At 38.1% G+C, this 21,667-nt stretch overlaps 1 protein-coding gene and 1 non-coding gene across 2 annotated transcripts; one reads left to right on the top strand and one right to left on the bottom strand.

Moving 5' to 3' along the window:
- Window positions 1-17,587: 17,587 nt before the first annotated feature.
- LOC138885851 (uncharacterized) lies at window positions 17,588-18,697 on the top strand. The gene is made up of 2 exons (XM_070166837.1): window positions 17,588-17,652; window positions 17,758-18,697. The coding sequence occupies exons 1-2, from the start codon at window positions 17,588-17,590 to the stop codon at window positions 18,695-18,697; spliced, it is 1,005 nt and encodes a 334-aa protein (XP_070022938.1).
- On the bottom strand, window positions 17,990-18,096 carry LOC138886592 (small nucleolar RNA R71). The gene has a single exon (XR_011405642.1). It is a non-coding gene; the product is annotated as a small nucleolar RNA R71 (small nucleolar RNA).
- Window positions 18,698-21,667: the final 2,970 nt, after the last annotated feature.

Below are 21,667 nucleotides of genomic sequence, written 5' to 3'. Positions count from 1 at the left end.
AATGCAGGGGCATGTTTCACATTTGCGAAACAGTGTTCGCGTTTGCGAAAATTTCCCATCGCAATTCCCCAAGTTTTGTCGCAATTGCGACAACAACAGGTTACATTGACCTTCACAATTGCGAAGGCTGTGTCGCAATTGCGACATCAGAAAGGTAAAAACAGACTGTCGCTCATTTTGAACAAAAATTGAAGAAAAAGCCTAAGGCTCTCAAACTCTTGTCTTCCTCACCCTCACTACTATAAAACTCCATCAACTCTCACTCCTAAACAAGGATCCAGGTATGAAAGCTTAATCACTCTTTCTTCTTCTTCTTCTTCTTCTTCTTCTTCTTCTTCTTTTTCTTCTTCTTCTTCTTCTTTTTCTTCTTCTTCTTCTTCTTCTTTAATTCTCTGCAACCCTAGAGTCCAAATGGGTATCATTCTCTGCCCGGAATGGTTCAAAAATTTGTCAAAACTTATATCGATTTCTGGGTGAGGTTGGTTAAGAGTGTGTGATTATTTTCTTTGCTAAAAATTTGGGGAAGTCTGAGGACCCACAACTTGTCAAATAGAAGTGAAATTTTTGTGCTTTTTATGTGATCGATGAAAGGCCCGAATAAAATTCTTGGCCGAAACATCGATATTTTTTGATTCATGGTTGTCTATGAAGTTTAATGCATGATTAGGATGATTGGGTTCACTGAAAATGCCTTCGATTCCAAAACGTTAGGGCTTAAAAACTGTTCTCTTAAAAAGGTGAGGCTGGGGATGATGAAATCGCAATTGCGAAGGCCTTTTCACATTTGCACTTTCGCATTTGCGAAAAAGTGGTCGCATTGCGAAAAACCCAAGTCCCAACAACCTTCGCAATTGCGAAACTTTAATCGCAAATGCAAGCTTATCAGACGCCAGTGTTATTCGCAATTGCGAGAAATAGTTTGCAAATGCCACCTTTGATAACATCGCAATTGCGATGATTTCTTGGGAATTGCGATATCAGAGAGCAGGCAATTGAAAATCTGAAAATCCTGAAATTTTTTCTAAGGCTGAGTTTCGACTGTCCGATCATTCCTTTGGCATATTTGATTCATTTTGCACTATTATTCATAGCCATACTATGTTTTCACTCTTATCATTCGTTGACAGGTACTATAATTGGAAAATGAGCTCTAACTCTGAAGGATCCGCAAGTGACAACCCCTTGGAAGCTGAGCAGAACTTTGACCAACACCGGTTCTTGTCATTGGAATGCCAAGAATGGTACTTTGCTAAACTAATCTCGAAAACGTTGCTCCCGGAGAGTGGTATACTGTTGGACAACGTCCTGGAACGCCTTCCTGAATTCTATCAAAGGCTGGTAACAACGGGATGGAACTTTTTTGCTCCTCAACCTTGCCATGCCAATGAGCAATGGGTGAGAGAGTTTTATGCCAATCTCCCGGCTATCAGGATGAAGAAGCCAAAGATGAGAATTCATGGCAAAATGGTGCACTTTGGGGCTGAAGCTGTGAATCATTTCTATCATTTGCCAGACCACAAAATGGCCCCATTCAAGGATAAAAACTATGCCTTAGGGGAGTGGTTAGTGTCCAAATTATGCCCGGGTGCATATGTTCCATGGGCAGCTGAGAAGAAAGGGATCACATGCAAAGAGTTCACGATCGAAGCAAAGATATGGCTGGCCATCATATGCAGTCGTATCTCCCCATTGTCGAACATATGGAATGTACCGGTTATAAGAGCTCAAATGATAGCCTACATCCTTGATGGTATTCAACTAAATGTTGGTGAAATCTTCATCAATGAAATGAGGGAGTATCAGATCCAGAATAGTACATCATTGATATTCCCATCGCTTATCACCGAGCTATGCCAACTGGCTGGGGTGGAAGAAGCTCTGGGAGACAATTGGATAGATCCGGGAAAGCCTCTAAATCCGTTGAAGAAAATAGGAGAGGGCGGCACAGTGAAGAGCAAAAAGAGAAAGATGGTTTCTTCTTCTTAGGTTGATCCAAGTAGTCAGCCATCATCCTCTACAGGAGGACCATTTGTTGTGCTTAGTGAGGAGATGCGAGTGATTCTTGAGCTAGTAGCTGGCCTTCCACAGGACCTGGGGAGACATTTGAGGGACCCGCTTATATCTTAAAGAAAGAGTTTCAAAAATACCTTGAGGATCAGAGGAACCAGGGGGATCACCTTAAGGCGCTGGAGAAGGCATACACTGATCTGGCCAAGAAGCATGGTGAGTTGAGAACTTCCCATGGCAATCTAGAAAAGGCACACACTCAAATGAAGAAAAGGGAGAAGAAAATAGACAAATTCTTTACTCACATGTGGAAGGGTGTGAAGGGGCTGTGGAAAGTCCTAAAGCCTCAGGACCCAATGCCATCGACCAGGCCGATAGATGATGATGATGATGTTCCTGTTCATTGGTCCGAGGAAGAAGGAGAGGAGGATGATTCTGACTCAGACAACGAGGAGAGCACTTGATGTAGTATTCAGGGAGCACTTTACACCATTTTACTCTATCATGTTTTGTTGCATTAGGGATATTACAACATCTTTAGTTGGGGGTGGCTTCTTGTATAACTGTTGTTCTGGCAGATTGGTACTATAGTTATTTTCATTTTGTTGTTAGTATATTTTCATGTGATGTGTAAAATTATTATTTTTAGTAGCTTCTTAAGTTCTTGTCTTTATATATATTATGTTTTAGTTACTTGATATTTATTAACTTCTTAATTTTGGTTATTATCTTCTTAATTTTCTTTTTATATATAGTATGTTTTATGTTAGTGGCGATATCCTTGGTTTTCTTTATACCACAGTTCTTTTTCCAAGGATGCCAATTTTCTTCTTGAACCGGGTAATTGTAGAAAATTTTTGTCGACCTTTCCCGATGATGGATAGATAGACAACTTTCTTAAGGGAATTAGTCTTGTAGTTTAGATATAGTTATGTTAATATTAGGAAGAATAAATGGTTTGGGTTGGAGTTTGTGCCCATTGACCAAGTTGTGGCTTGCTTGGTACATCATGATTTAAACTTCGGTATATGAATTTTTGGTTGTTGAAAAAGAAAAATAATTGAAGTAGAGATGTCATGACTTTTAGACTCAAATTTTGGCTCTTTGATTCACTAAATAGCTTCCTATGCTATATGTAACCTCTTTGAATCATTGATTTTAATTGGATTTTGGATTTGTATTCCACTTGAGTTTTCATGTGCCATGTGTGGTTAGAGTATTTGTGAGTTCTTTTGCATTACTTGTAGTCTAAAACTTGCCCGGAATGTTCTTCAAGGCGAAATCATAGACTAACTTGGTTTGAAAAATGATATTAGGCCTTCCTTGGACTGCTACTGTGCCTTAAATTTCCTACCCTTGAATATTTTCCCTAGTCAACCCCTTTTGAGCCTTTAACCTTGTTCTTTGGCAACCATGTTACAAGCTTTATTCCTTTGTTCTTTATTGATCTGACTTTTGGCACCCTACCTCCTTGAGTACTTTGAAAGTGTAAACATAGGCTAAAAGCCTATGTTTGGGGGTGAAGGTTGGAAAAGTTGTGATATGAAAGTTGTTTAAAAGGTGGAAGGTAGAAAAAAAAAAGGAATGATAAAAAGTGAAACCTTCCTTGATTTTGAAAAGGGAGGAAGAATAAAAAAAATAGAATAAAATTATAAGAAGTTATTAATAAAGGGAAGACTAGGTGTGGAATGAAAAGTGAAAAAGGATGGAAAATATTTTCGAAGGAAGTGGACTTTGATTGTAAAGTTTGTAGTGCTTGGGGAGGTATTGAGTCACTCTAACCAAAATTGTGGCCCACTTTAACCAAAAGCCTAAACTACAACCCTTTAAGTCCTAATTGATTTTGACCCAAGTTGTCTACATTAGTGGAGGAATACATGAAGGGCAAGCCTATGGTACTGCTTGTATGCATTTGAACATCTTGTTAAGAGAGAGAGAGAGAGAGAGTTAATTCTTTCCACTTGATATCCCATTTGTGTTTTGAATTAAGATTTATGAGTGTGGGATCCTCTCTTAAATATGAGGGCACATGAAATTTGAGTTGTGAATTTAATCCCATTTTCAATTGGAAAAAATGACCAAAGAATGATAATTGTGATAGAGAGGCAAATTTTGAAGTTTTAGTGTCATGACTTGATTGCTACTTTGATTTGCATAGTGCTTGAGCACTTGAAATGTAATGAAGTTCATGAAAAGTGTTCAGTAATTCATATGCGTTGGTTTAATTGTTGGTACCAATCGAAGTTATGTGTTTGTGCTTAAAGTAGACCTTTTTGGCTTAGCATGATAAGGATGCAATGTTGAGTTAAATACTTGGGAGGAGATTTTGTCGCTTTCATTGCTTGAGGACAAGAATTAGTTTAAGTTTGGGGGTTTGATACGTTGTTATTTTACCAACTTATCTTGTCTTTAAGCTTTTACTATGATTGATGTGATAAAATCATGTGTTTAATGCCATTTACTTCTATATTACAGGTTCTATGTGATTTAGAAGTGATGTTGAAGAAACCAAGTGAAACAAGTCAAAAAGGAGCTAAAAAGAGGAAAATCTGGGCAATGCCCTCAGTGGTCGCAATTGCGACATAAGCCTGGGAATTGCGAAGATTATATGCTTGGGTATTGCGAGGAAAGTGTGGGAATTGCGAAGGAATACAACCTAGGCAGTCATCGCAAATGCGAAAAAGACTTTGCAAATGCGAAGTCAACCAGGGGAGTCAAACTTCGCAAATGCGAAGTCCTCTTCGGAAATGCGAAAGTGCACAGTATAGCCATACTTCGCAAATGCGAAAATCGAGCATCAGACCTGGGCAATTATGGAATTTCACATTTTTTGGCCCCAAACCATTTAATACCCGACTTAGCTCATTTGTAGAGGATCTGTGGCTTATTTTTCAGTTCCATAGACTAGAGAAGAACATGTCTGGAAGCTAGGGTTTGCACACACACTTGGGTTTTGAAGATTTCAAGCTTGAGGTTAAGGATTTCTTACCCATTCATGTTTATTTCTTCATTTCCTTGCTTTGTATTGTATATCTAAGTGTGTAGTATTTTATTCAACACTTGAATCTTGTTTATGGAAATATTCATGTTTAAAGTGTGGATTAAATACCTTGTTGTGCTTATGTATTGAATAATTTTTATTCATTTATGAAGTGAGTTATTGTTTCTGTAATTATTTCTGTTCTTTAATGTTTCCAAAGGGATTAGCTAACCTTAGGACTCGCCCATTAACTCTGAATTAATTTTGGAAAAGATAATTTGGGGTTGGGAAAGATTAATTAACAAGAACATGAGGCTTTAACCCTCATTTTATAGATTCTACCTAGGAATAGGATTGAACTATTTGTAGCCATTCCGGGTGTGCCTAATCTCTTAATTGTTTTAGGGATAATTCAATTAGGAAGTCGTGTTAGTCTTCGGAAGAATCTAATTAAGAATTATTATCCGTGGCTAATTAGCATAAACTCGCTCATATTTGTAAAATCATGAAATACATTGGATCGTTATTTGAGTGTAATTCCCGATGCAACCATACTTGTAGCCATTGATCATTTTACTTGCTTTTTAGGTTAATTTACATTTCCGCATTTAGGTATAGATATTTTCTCAAATCAATTCTAAGTGTTTGGCATTGTATAACAAGTGTTAATTCTCTTATATTCCTAATCGCCTACATATTGTTCTCTGTGGGATTCGACTCCGACTCATAGTTGGGTAAATTATATTGCATGCAAATATGTCCATTTAGTTTTTAGTAGTGGATTTGGACGTCATCAATAAACATTAGGGAATTCTCTTAGCAAGGTTCAGTAATAATGAAGGCACATACATGAGCATGAAGGACAAGTAAAAGTCTACTTTAAAACAAGTATGATTGCAGAACCCTCAAGAGCTAGCATTCAAATACAAAGATGAGATATTCTTACCAAATTGCAATATTACAAACATGGTTGAGTATCAAACAACATGGGATCAGACTAACAATGTTATTATAGAAGTTCAGGACAATTAATGTTTTATATTAAGTAGGCATGGTTCGGCTATACAAATTAAGAGTGATAACTTAGCCATGATGAAATTAAATTCAGTATACCAACTGTAAGGACCCGACCGGTTATTTTGAAAATTTGGTGGCTAAAGGTCTCGAGCAGCTTCGTATTATATATTATGACTAGCGTGTGTGGTCGGGTTTGTATTTCGGATGATTCAGAATCAATTTGGAAGAATGATTCTTGTTTTAGAAGATTAAATGGTAAGAGTTGACCAGAGTTTGAATTTTGTGTAGACGACTCCAAAGTGGCATTTTGATGATTTCAATAGATTTGTATGGTGATTTCGGACTTAGGCGTGCATGCGGATTTAGATTTGGAGGGCCCTAGGATACGTTGAAGCATTTTGGCAAAAATTAGAAAGTATAAGTTTTAGAAGGTTAAGAGGTTTGGCCGGGAGTTGATTTTATTGATATGGGGATTGGATTGCGCTTCCTAGATTTGGATTAGGTCCCTTATGTCATTTAAGACTTGCATGCAAAATTTTACATCATTCCAGGTGGATCTGATATATTTCGACACGAGTTATAGAAGTTGAAAGTTCATAAGTTCATTAAGTTCGATTTGAGGTGCGATTCGTAGTTTTGATGTTGTTTGGTGTGATTTGAGGTCTCGAGTAGGTCCGCATTATATTTCGGGACTTATTGGTATGTTTTGAGGCTAAGCCTTGCCTCCTCAATTGCATGATACTAAGCATTGTCTCCTCTTCTTGCGTGAGGCTAAGCCCTGCCTCCCTAATTGCATAAGGTTAAACACTATCCATTTTACATGAGGCTAAGCATTGCCTCCCCAATTGCATAAGGCTAAGACCTGCTTTTCCTTGCATGAGACTAAGCATCATCTCCCATTTTGCATGAGGTAAAGCATTGCCTCCCCAAGTGCATAAGGCTAAGCTTTGCCTTTCCTTGCACGAGACTAAGCATCGTCTCCAATTTTGCATGAGGCTATTGCCTCCCCAATTGCATAAGTCTAAGATCTGCCTTTACTTGTATGAGACTAAGCATTGTCTGTCCTTGCATAACCACAAATTCTCTTGAAGTTACCGGGCTATTGCAACACTGTTCAAAACCTTGCATTATTCTCTTCTCTCGGGGCTAAGCTCTGCCTCCCGACCTTACACAGGACTAAGCTCTATCTTGTTTCATCTCAAGCATCATGTCTTTGCATTTCATTGGCTGAAACATCGCTAGATTATCCAAAGGCGTCATAGTCCGAAGGCATTATCCTCATAGCCGGAAGACACATGTCATGGCCTGAGGATCTCTCAATACTGCACATCACTATTCAAAGGCGCCATGGTTTAGAGGCACCATTCTCATGGCTCGAGAATATCATTTCATGGCCTGCGAATCCGTTATCACATGATTCATGGCCCGGGCATGGTCTAAGGACATCATCCTCACCGTCCGAAGGCAATCTTTATGGTCCAAAAGGAATTTGCATCATATTTAAATTCTTGCAATAGTCTATATATATTTGCGTGCATCGTGTTTTATATTTTTGCAGGTGATCCAGGAAGTAACCGTTCTTCAAACAGGAGCAACCTTCGCTCCGGTTTCCGCTCACATCATTCATACCCTGCCGTTTTTTCAAACACATTTGACTCCCATCAATTACTCGCTTTTACTCTATGACCGTTCAGATATCTGCCATGTGATACATCCATAACATCTTAAATTCACATTCCTGACTTCGCATAAATTCATCGGATACTATCCTACTCAAAAGAATCCTTTCTGAAACACACGACCATTCCTATAGCAATTCCATCGGTTTCATTCACCGTTGGATCCAGAACTACACATGACCTGATTTCTGTAAAACTAGGGATATGTAGCAGCTCAAAGATCAGGGTACCGTCTATATTTATCAAAACACCCCATTCGATCAAAATCGGTCATCATTTCTTTACCCGACAACTCTTTCATCCTTCCCGGGTAAAGAGGGACAGCTATTGATATCCAATGTTTTCCTCATATTTTCCAAATATATATACATACTTTCAAAATAGTGCACATGTATCATCATTTGATTTACTAGCATGCACAAGTATTTTTCATAATTTTTAAAAGCTTTAAATCAATTTATTTCTGCATTTTATTATATAAATATCCAATAATTATCCGTCATATTATTTTTTATGATGATTTAATCATTTAAATTTATTATTTGTACCAAAATAATGTTTAAATATTTTTAGTGCATTTTTATAATTATATTTGCATTTTAAGGTTAAATTGAACACTTTGCAATAATAGCCCATATGTACTTATGATTATATTATTTATGCAAAAAATAACCTTTTATATTTTTATAATGTTACATAATTGTTTTAAATCATTTTTATGCATAAACTATATTTTTATTATTTATTTATTATTTTTATAAATTATTTATTTATTAAATTTGGTTACTTAAAATCTGGCCCTAATTCTACAATTAATTTCGGACCTAAGCTACCCAAAAATAACCCAATTACCCAAGACCAATACACCTAGCCCAACACCCTTACCCACTCAATTAAACCCGACCCAGTCCCGATCAAATCCCAACCGTTGATCAAATATGATCAACGACTCATAAACGACCCCTCACTTTCCATATATCCCCTGCTCCCAAACCCTAACCCCATTTTCCTAAACCCTCCGCCTCTACTCTCCTCCTCTGATAAACCCTAAGCCCCCCCCCCCGCCTCTCCAAAATCCCCCTAATCCCGTTCCTAATGGGAGTTTCCTCCCATTTACTTACCTTTTCAGCATATTTCCTTTATTTGGTGATTCTTTATGGAATAACATAGTACTTGCCTAAACATGGTAAGTACCCACTTTGATTGTGTCCTAATCGATCTTCACCTTTTGAATCTGGACGATATTAAGTCCACACACGTTATTTTGTACTGTGTGAGCCCGATTTGCTCGTATCTTGTTTATTTGTACTTAACCCTAAGGTTAGGGTTTTCAGATCCTCTCTTGATTCGAGCCAAAACTGGTTCAAGCTTGGATTTTGAGTATTATCTCATCATTATTCACCCTATTATGTGAGAATCTGCCTATTTTTGTCGATTTCTTTTACTTACCATAATTTAGGGTTTCAAATCTTTTTAATCGAACCAAATCTGGTTCGACTCTGTATTTTTTTTGAATAATTTCCTGTCTATGTGCATTTTATGTGATATGTGATTCTTTGCCTATATTTTCTGCTGATTTGTGTATTTTTTCCTAAAATTGGGGTTTCAACTTCTTTCCTTACCGATTGAAGTTCTTGCCCTTTTAGCGTCTGAATCAATTATTTTCCATGTTTATGTTTTTAGTTTTGCACTATTTAAACCCCTCCCCGCTACCCTTCGATTAAGGTTTTTATGTTTGAAGTTCAAAAATCTTTCATTACTATAACAAAAGTTGTATGCTCCTACTCTTTTGAATAATCTTGTTCCGTGATTTGATTCCTGGCCGGCTGAAAGCCAAGGCCAGAAATCTCCAAACTCTTGCTTCTGTTCGGTAATATTCACTACACTGTTGGATCCCTTTCTTCCATATTTCATCTCAACTGGTGAGTTATTAGACCCTTTGTCATTTCATTCTGATTATCCATTTAATGTGTTACCTCAATTAGCCTATGCCATCCTAAATGCTATTATGTTGTGGTTTGAGATATGCTTAAACTTGTTTTGAGTTGATTAGTTAGATTCTTCTTAAATTCTATGTCAATGATAACCATCTCTCAAAGCTAAGTTTGCTGTGAACCTGCTTATAAGCACGCTCTCATACCTTTTATGTGGTTTGGTTAACTAGGTGTAGATGTCTTCCTTAACAAGATAACAAGTTTCTTTCTGAGTGCATTATAATGTCGCCTGTTTGACTTTGTTCTCATTATATTATGACACCTCTAGTAACTGCCCTAATCAATTTTTAACATGCTCTGATCTATTGCTAATTAATATGATTCTTTCTTATGATACTAGTTTTTGCACTTAGTCTACTCTGAATCCTCTGTTATCATTATGAATCTGCTTTATAATTTGTCTTGCTAGCATGTGACTGAATTTATTCCCTAAAACTTGATTAAGTCTGCCTAGGTTCAAGCATGTCTACTATTTGGTTTGTATATGTTCAATATGTGTTTTATCCTTCAGTGGATCCCCTAATTTTATTCTACTCCTCCACTATCTGGCCCTTCTGAATTCTTATTCCTAGCCGGCTGAAAGCCAAGGCTACTTAGGTTCTGTTCTTTTACCTCCATAATGTGAGCACTTCTCAGGGTTCATGTGAGGCCCCTGTGAACTCTGACACACTCGGATTTGATCCCTAGCCTTCCCCCTGAACTATTTCTAATCAATCTCCCTAGTGTGAGCACTGTCCTAGGTTGTTGAAGCCCTTGGGAACTCTGACACACTAGGGACTTGGGTTATGTATGCTCAGTCTTGATATATGGGTGAATTACTCCACAACTGGTTATGTTGTATGAACATGGGTTTTGGAGCTATTGTGAGTTGAAGGCCTGGCCTATCCAAGTGTATTTGGGCCTTCTGTAAGCTTCTTATAGTTTACTCACTTTGTAATTCATTACATTAATTTCAGGTCTATAATGGGGTGTTAGTGAAATTAGGAAGGGTTTCTTATTTTTGCAATAAAAGTTGGGTAGAAATCCTGCATGTACGTTCAACAATGTGCTATTATATGTGACATGTTAGAAATCATGCCTATAGGTTTAATAGTGTGCTATTATATATGACGTGTTAGAAATCATGCCTATACGTACCTTATTATGTTTAATCATCCTATATAGGCAACCATGCCTATAGACTTAATGCTTGGTTCTGTTATGTTTTATTTTGCTTGAAACCATGCATATAGGAAAGGGTGTGATCCAATACGTGTGCAAAATGCCTGTTTACATACTGTTCTGTCCAAATTGTAGAGATCATGCCTATAGGATCTAAAACTATATCAAATTGTAGAGATCATGCCTATAGGATCTAAAACTGGACCAAAATTATAGAATGCACGTTTACAGGCCTAAATTTGTTTAATTATCATTTCTGCCCGAGATTCCAAATACTGTGCTGTTACCATCACTAGAAAACATGCCTATAAGATTCAAACAAATAATTCTGGATCTGTTTCTGTGACCTGCCACTGTCTTCTATCACATAAAACATCTAGATACCATGCTAATAGGCTTAATCGTATTATGCTAAAATCAGTAGGCAAACCTATGTAGGTTCTACTTAACAGATTAAGAAACTGATTTTGTACATGATTGTTTGTTTGTTCAGTCAATATCACATAGATATCCTGCCTATAAGATTCTGAAATTGATAAAATCTGTCAATGATAACCAATTTGGCGTGCATTTGATGTCTAAATATGGAGGCTAACTTGAGCCTATACTTGTTCCTATTTGAAAGTCTTAACAGTTTTGTCTGTCGCTTAGTATTTTTTCCTTTTGAGCAACCTAAGTTAAGGTCTAGAACCACCATGAAATAGAGGTCCAAATTCCTCCTGGACCATAGGCATGGGACGGGTAGTGCACGCATAGGGCACGACTTAGAATTGACTAGTGCACTTCAGGTAAACAACTTAAAGATAGTAATTGGGTAGCAAGAGATGATAGTCTGTGCCCGCTGATTAATATGAGTAACACCCCATGTCAAAGGAGTTACAAAATATTATTTATGTTGCACGAGATGATCTTTTAGGCTAAAAAACTTAGGACCCCACCCTTTCTATTTAAAATAAATTGTTTATTTCATTTGTCCAAATTGCTTCCTTTCTTATAGACTAATTCATATAATTGAGTTCGGCCGAGACCCACAGTTGTGGACCTCGAAGAATGCCTAACACCTTCTCTTCGAGGTAATTTCGAGCCCTTACCTGATCTTTGGTGATGCAAACTGGTCAAACAAAGTTATTTGCAAATAGGTGCTCTAACACACCTTAATCCATTAGGTAGAGATTCTCTCCTTTAAAACCCTTCCTTAAAAGAGTTGTCACGTGTCAAAACCCGATTTCGTGAGAAAAAGGGGCGCGACATTTGTCATTGTTTCATATCTACTTTTGGGACTATGAGACGGTACCTCAGGAGCGCCCCTATTGCATATTTATTTTTGGGACTACGAGGCGGCACCTTGATGACGTCCAAATCCACTACTAAAAAGTAAATGGACACGGTCACATGCAATATAATTTACCAACTATGAGTCGGGGTCAAATCCCACAGAGAACAATATGTAGGTGATTAGGAATGTAAGAGAATTATAACTTGTTATGCAATGACGAACACTTAGAATTGGTTTTTGAAAATGTTTATAACTAAATGCAAAAATGTAAACTAACCTAGAAAGCAAGTAAAATGATCAATGGCTACAAGTATGTATACACGGGGAATTACACTCAAGTAACGGTTCAATGTATTTCACAATTTTACAAATATGAGTGAGTTTATGTTAATTAGCCATGGGTAATAGTTCTATATTAGCTTCTTCCAAAGACTAACAACACTTCCAATTGAATTATCCCTAAATCAATTACGAGATTAAGCACACCCGGATATGGCTACAAGTAGTTCAATCTTATCCCTAGGTAGAATCTATAAAATGAGGGTTAAAGCCTTATGTTCTTGTTAGTTAATCTTTCCCAACCCTCAATAATCTTTCCCAAAATAAATTTGAAGTAAATGGGAGAGTCCTAGGGTTAGCTAATCCCTTTGGAAATATTAAAGAACAAGAATAATTGAAGAAACAATAACTCACTTCATAAAAGGTAAAAAATCATTTAATACATAAGCACAACAGGATATTTAATCCACACTTTAATTATGATTATCTCCATAAATAAGATTCAAGTATTGGAATAAATACTGCACACTAAGATATTTAATATAAGGCAAGGAAATGAAGTGAGTACAAATGAGTAAGAAATTCTTAACCAAAGTCTTCAAATCTTTAAAACCAAATGTATGTGCAAAAACCCTAGCTTCCAAACTTGTTCTCTCTAGTCTTAGGGACTGAAAATAAGCCAAAGATGTGTTTCCAATAGGCTAGGTCGTGTATTTGTCGGTTTAGATTGGAGAAAGTGCGATTTTCGAAAATTACCCAGACCTGAAGCCCGTTGACCACGCATGTGGAACAATCCTCACAGGTGCAGCTCCGCAAAAGCGAACTACTAATCGCATGTGCGAGGCCAGTGTAAAATTCCTGTCTCCACAGATGCTGACCTATACTCGCAGCTGCGTGACTGCGGGAACGGATAATTGACTATAGATGCGGTCCTAGTGCTGGTAGCCAATTCTCGCAGATGCAGCCTCTCCCTTCGCAGATGCGATACCGCAGATGCATACAATATTCTGTAGGTGCGGAATCACTGAAGGATTTTGTACCTTTGTTACTCTTTTTGCTCAATTCCGCTTCAATTGACTTCAAATCTCTCCATGGCATCATTTACCTGAAAATCTAGCAATGCATACCATAAATTACCTCATTTTATAATTAAAGGACACAGAAACTAAAGAAAAGAGACTAGAATGAGTTGTAAAATCACTACTCATCAACACCCACAACTTAAAGCTTTTGCTTGTCCTCAAGCAAATCAAAACCAACAATTCAATGAGGTTCTACCATTTAAAGCACAAGTAGTATTGCTATCATTTACAAATCACATTCTCCAAGTAAGCACCGTACTTATGGATTTGGTTGGTACTAATAATTAGGCTCAAGCATGTGAGTCTTATACAAATAACTCCCTCATTTAAAAACAACTTCAAGATATGCAAAGAAGTTTCAAAATAATCAAGTGACAATAATAAGCTCAAGAAGTGACTCAAAAGCATTAGTCTACTACATATGCTCAATTTACTCACTTCCGGATACATCAGTGTCACCAATCCATCCTAATTTATGTGCCCTCACAAGAAAGAAAGTCCCAAAATCACCATATTTACAATAATAAGACAAGGGACAAATGCACAACGACACTCACTCTCAACAAAGAATTTCAAGTGTTATAAAATATCATACCATAAGCTTGCCCTCATTTTAATTCGCGACCTATTCAAGAGCATTCGATTGGAGATCCCATAAGGTCTTTTTAAGCTTATAAAGTAGGTTTAGGGAAAGGATCAGATAAGCATTTGGGATACAAGTGACTACACCCTCCTTGAACACTACTCACATCTTTTTAAACCACAAAGCCCTTATTGGCATATAGTTACCAACATAGAACCCCCTTAAAGTACCTCTATAATTTTCTCAAGAATCCATATTTATATATACATTTTTCTATATAACTATTTTCTTTTGGTGCTTGAGTAATTTCATATGAACAACTTTGAGGTATATGTTTCTACACTCAATGTACAACCTTACCAATTTCCAACTTGACACCAACACCCCCAACTTAGGCTTTTAGCCTCATTCTCATTATTCAAGGAGGGACACATTCAAAAGAGGGAATTATTTCAGAAAAGGGTAAAGGTTTGTAATGAGGTGGTGTTAAAGGCTCAAATAGGGTAAACTAGTGATACTATTTATGCAATGGTAGACTTGAAAGGCTAAAGAGGCTTTTTCAAAGATCACAAAGAATGCCTAAGGTCATCTCTCCAACCAAACATAACTAACATTAGCATTGAAAGACCAACCGACAAGTTCTAGATGATAGAAGTAAACACAAGAATTATTTATAGCAAAAACTAACACTCATGATACATGAACCAATCAAGACGGATAAATTTTACTTCTTAATAAGAGTATCTAGAGCAATATCATGAAAACTAATGGGAAAAGAGTCATCAAAAGGGTCAAAAAGTTATCACAAACATTATTCTTTCCCATGCAAATTACTTTTTCGATTTAAAACCAAAATTTGGAGGGGAATTCTTAACTCACGTTTCACATACAAGAGACTAATTTTATTAGTAACAAATAATCAAAAAGTCTTCACATAACAAAACAAGACTAATTCCCTTAAGAAAGTCATCACGCCGTCCATCATAGGGAAAAGTCACCCACAAAAATGTTCCTCGGGAAAGAACCGTAGCATAAAGAAAACCCAAGGAAATAATACTAAAGAAATTAAAATAAAAAATAAAAACTACTAAAGAAAATAATTAACAAAAACAACTAATACTAAAGGAACAAAATTAACATAAACTAAAAACTACTAAAGAATAAATAAAGGAAGAAAGAAAAAATAAAATAGAACAACAACAGTGACTAATCTACACATATATAATTACTCATAACTATGCTCGGCAAGAGCACATGATTATCAATAACAAAACAAGCCCGTCAAGGGCACACAATATCCATACAACAGAATAAGCCCGACAAGGGCACAAGTCAAGTATCAATGTATCAACAAAGTGTACTCCCTAAAGTCACCCCCAACTACTAACATTGCAGTGTCCTCACTGCAAAATATTAAAATAAAATACAAGTAGCTTGAGGGTCTTCCTGAGGTCTATATTAGACTAGCAGACTGCGGGAGGAAGGCTAATCACTGTTGTGAAGAACTCGCAGCCTCATCAGTATCAGTATCATCAGCATCATCACAGGCAACATCTCACATGAAAGAATAACCTTCGCTATCACCGTCGTCCTCAACTGGTATCTTCGTGTTCGCCTGCCCCCATTTGAAGATGGCCTTGATGCTTCTCAATATATTTGATCATGAACTTGGCCTTCTTCTTATTCTTCACCTTTTACTTTTGGAAGTCTGACTGAAGATCTGCATGTGCCTTGGCCAAGTTGCCATAGGCTATTTCGAGTATGCCAACAAATGCTGCTATTTTCTCCTGAGACTATGCGTGCTTTTTCTGTGCATCTAAGTCGGTCTTCATGTCTTCCCTGGTGAAGTATGTGGGCATATTCTGGGAGGATAAGGGCCCAGGAGGGAGCTGTGACACTAAATCACGAATGGATGCAAGTTGGGAGTTTACCATCCCAAATGGTCCCTGATGTGCCGTAGAATTTCGGCACATTTCAACACTAATTGATTATATTTTAGCTTGTTTTGAATGCAATTATCTCCTTTACTTATGCATTTTTGGTGTTTTTGCAGTACATAAGGTTTAAGGACCCAAGAGCATGGAAATGGAAGCAAAAAGACAAGAAAAGAGCAAAATGTAGCACAAATGTGGATATGCGATGCACTATGCGATCGCAAACTCCACATGCGAGCCACATAATTGTGTAAAGGATCGCAATGCAAAATAGAAATTTAGCCAAAATCTGGTGCAAGAAATGCGGTCTAGAATACGATCGCATAACAGGTTTGCGGACCGCATAATGGACCGCAAACTCACGAAGAGAAGTGCTGATGGTGGAAAATGCGATGCGGAATGTGATCGCATAGCTGGAATGCGGACCACAAACCCACAATGCGACGACGTTCTGGAAACTAGGGTTTTGAAATGCGATGGGAATGAAGAAAATGCGGACCGCATGTTGGTTATGCGACAGAAATGTGGTCGCATACTTGACCTGTAAGGGCATTTTTGTCTGTTTTCTGTCTCGACTTTTGGCCCTCTATAAATAGATTTATTGTGATTTTGTGGGGGCATCTGTTCTGACTTTGAAGTTACAATACCAGGTATTAATATTCCTCTCTTTTGGAAGCTTTTGGGTCAAGAATCTTTCATTTTGTAAGCTTTATGGCATTAAATATTCTTTTCCTTCTGTATTTTAGCATGTGTAGCTAACTTTAAATACTAAGGTTGTGAACCCTAAATGGGTGTAATGTTAATGAGTGTTTAACATTGAATATATATATAATGGTTGGTTAATATTTATTTACTTCTCATTCTTCATTTATTGTCGGTGGTTGCAAACATTAACAAGTGCCATTAAATTCTTACTTTGCTTGGGAAAGTGGGTTGGAATTTGGTAGAAGTAAATATCAAAAACTCAAGGCTTTAAACCTTATTTAATAGAATCGCTTAGGGATAAGTGGGTTTTATTTGGCATATATTGATTGTTCTTAATTGCAACTCTTTTATATTTGGAAAAATCATAAAGAGGAAATACTACCCAACTATTGGAAAATATTGGGTAGTCATTTAGACACCATTTGCATATCAAAATGACCTTCCATTAGAAATATATCATATTAACACCGGTAGAATTATACTTCATTAAATGGGACACAACCTTGGTTTCTTTAATCAAATTATTTGCACTCTCAATATTTCAACCAGCTGTTACTTCAAATCAAAACTCAACTCATACTCTTGTTACCATTAATTCATACTCTTGTTACCGTTAACTGGATAGAACTACGACTTTAGTCGAGCAACACACTATTCGAGTAACCTTTTCACACCTATTCCCTGTGGGATTCGACCCCAACGCTGTTTGGTTATTATATTTGACATCGACCGCCTTACACTATTTATTAAAGTGTAATTTGAGCGTATCAAATTTTGGCACCGTTGCCGGGGAATACGGTTTTGAAATTACTAAGTAGTATGTGCTTGACTTTTCGTCTTATTCTATTCCATCACATTTTTCTTGTTTTGCTTGGTGTTGATAGGAAAACATGTCAGAATATGGTGATGACGTAGAGGCAGAAATTGGAGAAAATCCTTTTGCGGAGATCGAGGAGTACATTTAGGATACAAATGCTATTGTATCTCCGGCTGTTGGCGCTGCAACATTCAAAGTGGAACATGGTTTAATCCTTATGCTTAAAGCTGAGGGATTATTTAGGAATTCCACTGACGATGATCCGACACAACATCTTAGAAACTTTTTGGGTGTTTGTGCAATGAATAATTATAATAATGTCTCTGATGATGCCCTGAGGTTGAGATGCTTCAAGTACTCTCTAGCTGGGGACGCAAGGAAATGGCTCCAGAATCTACCACCAAACTCCATCCATTCTTGGCCCGAACTTGTCCGAGCATTCTTGTCTAACTGGTTCCCGCAATGTAAGAAGTCTGAGCTCAGGGATAAAATCTTCTTTTTCAAGCAAGTACAGGGAGAACAGTTGCATGAGGCATATGATCGTTTCAAATTATATATGGTGAGGTTTCCAAACCATGGTTTTCCGGATTCTATGTTGTTGGAAAAATTCTATATGGGCTTGGATCCTATGAACCAAGCTATAGCCAAGAATGCAGCTGACGGATCTTTCATGGACAAATCATTCGCAAGGGTGACACAAATCCTGGACAAAATGGCAAAGCATAACCAAGCATGGCACTCCGAGGACACCACAGGTGGAATTACATATGGTTATACTTCCTTGAGCAACATGATCAAGGAAAATCAAGTGAGGGATCAAGTGATAGCAGGGCTTGATACAAATGTCAATGTGTTGACAAAGATGTTCACCGAGAGCCAAACGAAGAAAGTAAATGTGGTGGAAGATGTGCAACCCATATCAAATGAGGATTTTGAGGAAGCAAATTATGTCAACAACCCTCAAGGAGGGTATCAAAGGCAGCATTACCAAGGTCAAGGACAACAAAATCAATGGAGGCCTAACCCGCAAGGGCAAGGCAACCAACAGTGGAGAAATGACCAAGGTAGCTCACATCAAGGAAATTGGAACAACAACAACTTATCAAATCGGAGCTCCAACCCTTATGTTTCCCCAAAGGGTCAATATGCAAATCAAGGTTCCTCAAGTGATTCTAAGTTATAAAGCATGCTTAACGAGTATTGCAAAATCAAGAAAAGTCTGACACTTCCATGAGGAACATGATCGAGATTGTTGGCTCTCATACCGCATCCATTCAAAAATTGGAGATGCAAATGAGAGATCTTTCTAGGGAACAAAACCCAAAGCAAAAAGGGCAACTTCCAAGTGACACTATTGCGAACCTAAAGGGTGGTTGAAGTGGTCCAACTTCTCATGTCATGGCAATAACTACTCGAAGTGGAAAGGTGTTACAAGGAGAAATTGAGCAAGCAGTTGAAGTGGAAGAGTCTAAACAAGAAGTTAAAGTGGAAGAGCAAAGGGTTGTTGAAGTTGAAAAGGTTCCGGAAGAAGAGAAGGTGAAAGAAGTGAACCGGGAAGGGGTAAAGGAAAAAGTGAAAGAGACATCATAAGCTCCACCTCTTATTCCTAGACATCCTCCTCCTTTTCCTCAAAGACTTGTGAGAAGGTTTGATGATAGCAAACTTGAGAAGTTCTATGACATTCTCAAGCAATTATTGGTAAACATTCCATTCTTGGAAGCTTTTCAAGAAATGCCGGGGTTCTCCAAATATTTGAAGGATTTGATCACAAAAAAGATGACCACGAAGAATGAGGTGGTAAACGTGACTCACCGGGTTAGCTCCATTATCTCCACAACCACTGTCCAAAAGAGAGAAGACCCGGGAACCTTTACTATTCCATGCACTATCGGGGCACGTGATTTTGCAAGATCCCTTTGTGACAATGATGCTAGCATTAACTTGATGCCGCTTTCCATTCACAAGCAAACGAGATTAGGGATGCCAAGGCCAACAAGCACGAGATTGCAAATGGCCGATCGTTCCATTAAGCGAACCGTATGAATTGTTGATGATGTGATTGTAAAAGTGGGAGAGTTTCATTTTTCCGCCGATTTTGTAATCCTTGATTGTACGGTTGACAAAGAAATCCCTATCATTTTGGGAAGACCATTCCTAGCCACGGGAGGAGCACTCATGGATTCGGAACGGAACGAAATTAAATTCCGTGTGAATGATGAAAAGGTCATATTTCAAGCGAGCAAGGGTATGAAACTACCCCACGAGTATGAGAGCATTTCAGTGATTGATGTTGTTGATGAGGTGGAAGATGCCATTGAAATGACAATGGAAGAACCATGCCTTGGTGAGGCATTGGCGGCTATTTTGGTGAACTTTGATGGTGAAGACATGGATGGGTACATGGAGTCAGTAAATGCATTGGAGGGTCTTGGGTCCTACACTTATGCTCCGACAAAGCTATCTCTCAACTTGGAGAATAGGGCCACACCTCATGCAAAGCCATCTATCATTGAGCCACCACAACTAGAGCTCAAGCCACTTCCATCGCACTTGAGATACAAATTTCTTGGCTCTAATGATACTTTACCAGTAATTGTGTCTTCTTTGTTGAATGATGTGCAGGTATATCCATTGCTGGATATCTTGAAGGAGAATAAGCAAGCCATTGGATGGATAATTGCAGACATCCGTGGGATTCCCGTGGGAATTTGTGAGCACAAAATCCAATTGGAAAGTGAAACAAAACCAAATGTGGAACATCAACGACAGTTGAATCCGTCAATGCAAGAAGTAGTAAAGAAAGAAATCATCAAATGGTTAGATGCCGGGGTAGTTTACCCCATTGCCGATAGTTCATGGGTGAGCCCGGTGCAGTGTGTGCCGAAAAAGGGAGGCATGACCGTGATCGAAAATGAGAAAAATGATCTCATTCCAACAAGAATGGTGACCGGATGGCGGGTTTGTATGGATTATCGGAAGCTTAACAGTGCTACATGCAAAGACCACTTCCCTATGCCTTTTATTGATCAAATGCTTGATCGGCCAGCGGGGAGGTCATTCTATTGCTTCCTTGATGAGTATTCCAGCTACAACCAAATCAACATCGCCTTGGAGGATCAAGAGAAAATGACTTTCACTTGCCCATATGGAACTTTTGCCTTTAGCCGGATGCCATTTGGTTTGTGCAATGCTCCGGCCACTTTTCAAAGATGCATGATGTCCATTTTCTCCGACATGGTAGAGGACTTTCTTGAAGTCTTCATGGATGACTTCTCGGTAGTGGGTGATTCTTTTGAGCATTATCTTAACAATCTTAGACAAGTGCTTAAGAGATGTGAAGAGACCAACCTTGTGCTAAATTGGGAGAAATGTCACTTCATGGTGGATGAAGGCATAATGTTGGGGCATAAAATTTCAAAGCATGGCATAGAGGTCGACAGGGCAAAGATTGAGATTATTTCTAAGCTTCCTCCACCTACTTCCGTGAATGGTGTTCGAAGTTTCTTGGGGCATGCCGGGTTCTATAGGCGCTTCATTAAGGATTTTTCCAAAATTGCAAATCCTATGTGCAAGCTACTTGAGAAAGATGCCAAGTTTGTGATGAGAAATGCCTCAAAGCCTTTGAGGAATTGAAGCAAAGGCTCACCACAACACCTATTATTGTCACACCCGATTGGTCTCTTCCTTTTGAGATCATGTGTGATGCCAGTGGTATAGCTATCAGAGCAATGCTTGGCCAACGCCACAACAAAGTTCTCCACCCGGTATACTATGCAAGCAAAATACTCAATGGGGCACAAATGAATTACACGGTAATGGAGCAAGAACTTCTTGCCATTGTCTATGCCTTTGAGAAGTTCCGGTCTTATTTGTTGGGATCCAAGGTAATAGTGTACACAGATCATGCGGCTCTTCGCTACCTCATGGCAAAGAAAGATGCAAAGCCTCGGTTGATTCGATGGGTCTTGTTGTTGCAAGAATTTGACTTCGAAGTCAAGGATCGCAAGGGAACTCAGAATCAAGTGGCAGATCATTTGTCAAGGCTTGAGGAGGCAGGGAGACAAAAGAGAGATCTTGAAATCAACGATGCATTCCCGGATGAACACATATTGGCACTATCTAACACTTTTGCTCCTTGGTATGCCAACATTGC

Source organism: Nicotiana sylvestris, chromosome 2, assembly GCF_000393655.2.
Source record: "Nicotiana sylvestris chromosome 2, ASM39365v2, whole genome shotgun sequence".
Classification (NCBI taxonomy): Eukaryota; Viridiplantae; Streptophyta; class Magnoliopsida; order Solanales; family Solanaceae; genus Nicotiana; species Nicotiana sylvestris.
Note: the sequence above shows the minus strand (reverse complement) of the source record. Positions and strands in the feature narration are given on the sequence as shown.

Bases quoted from the DNA above. Each gene is read 5' to 3' on its own strand.
- LOC138885851 (XM_070166837.1), top strand. From the start codon at position 17,588: ATGTCAGAATATGGTGATGACGTAGAGGCAGAAATTGGAGAAAATCCT. The intron at 17,653-17,757 runs GTACATTTAGGA...GGGATTATTTAG, and splicing joins CCTTTTGCGGAGATCGAGGA to GAATTCCACTGACGATGATC.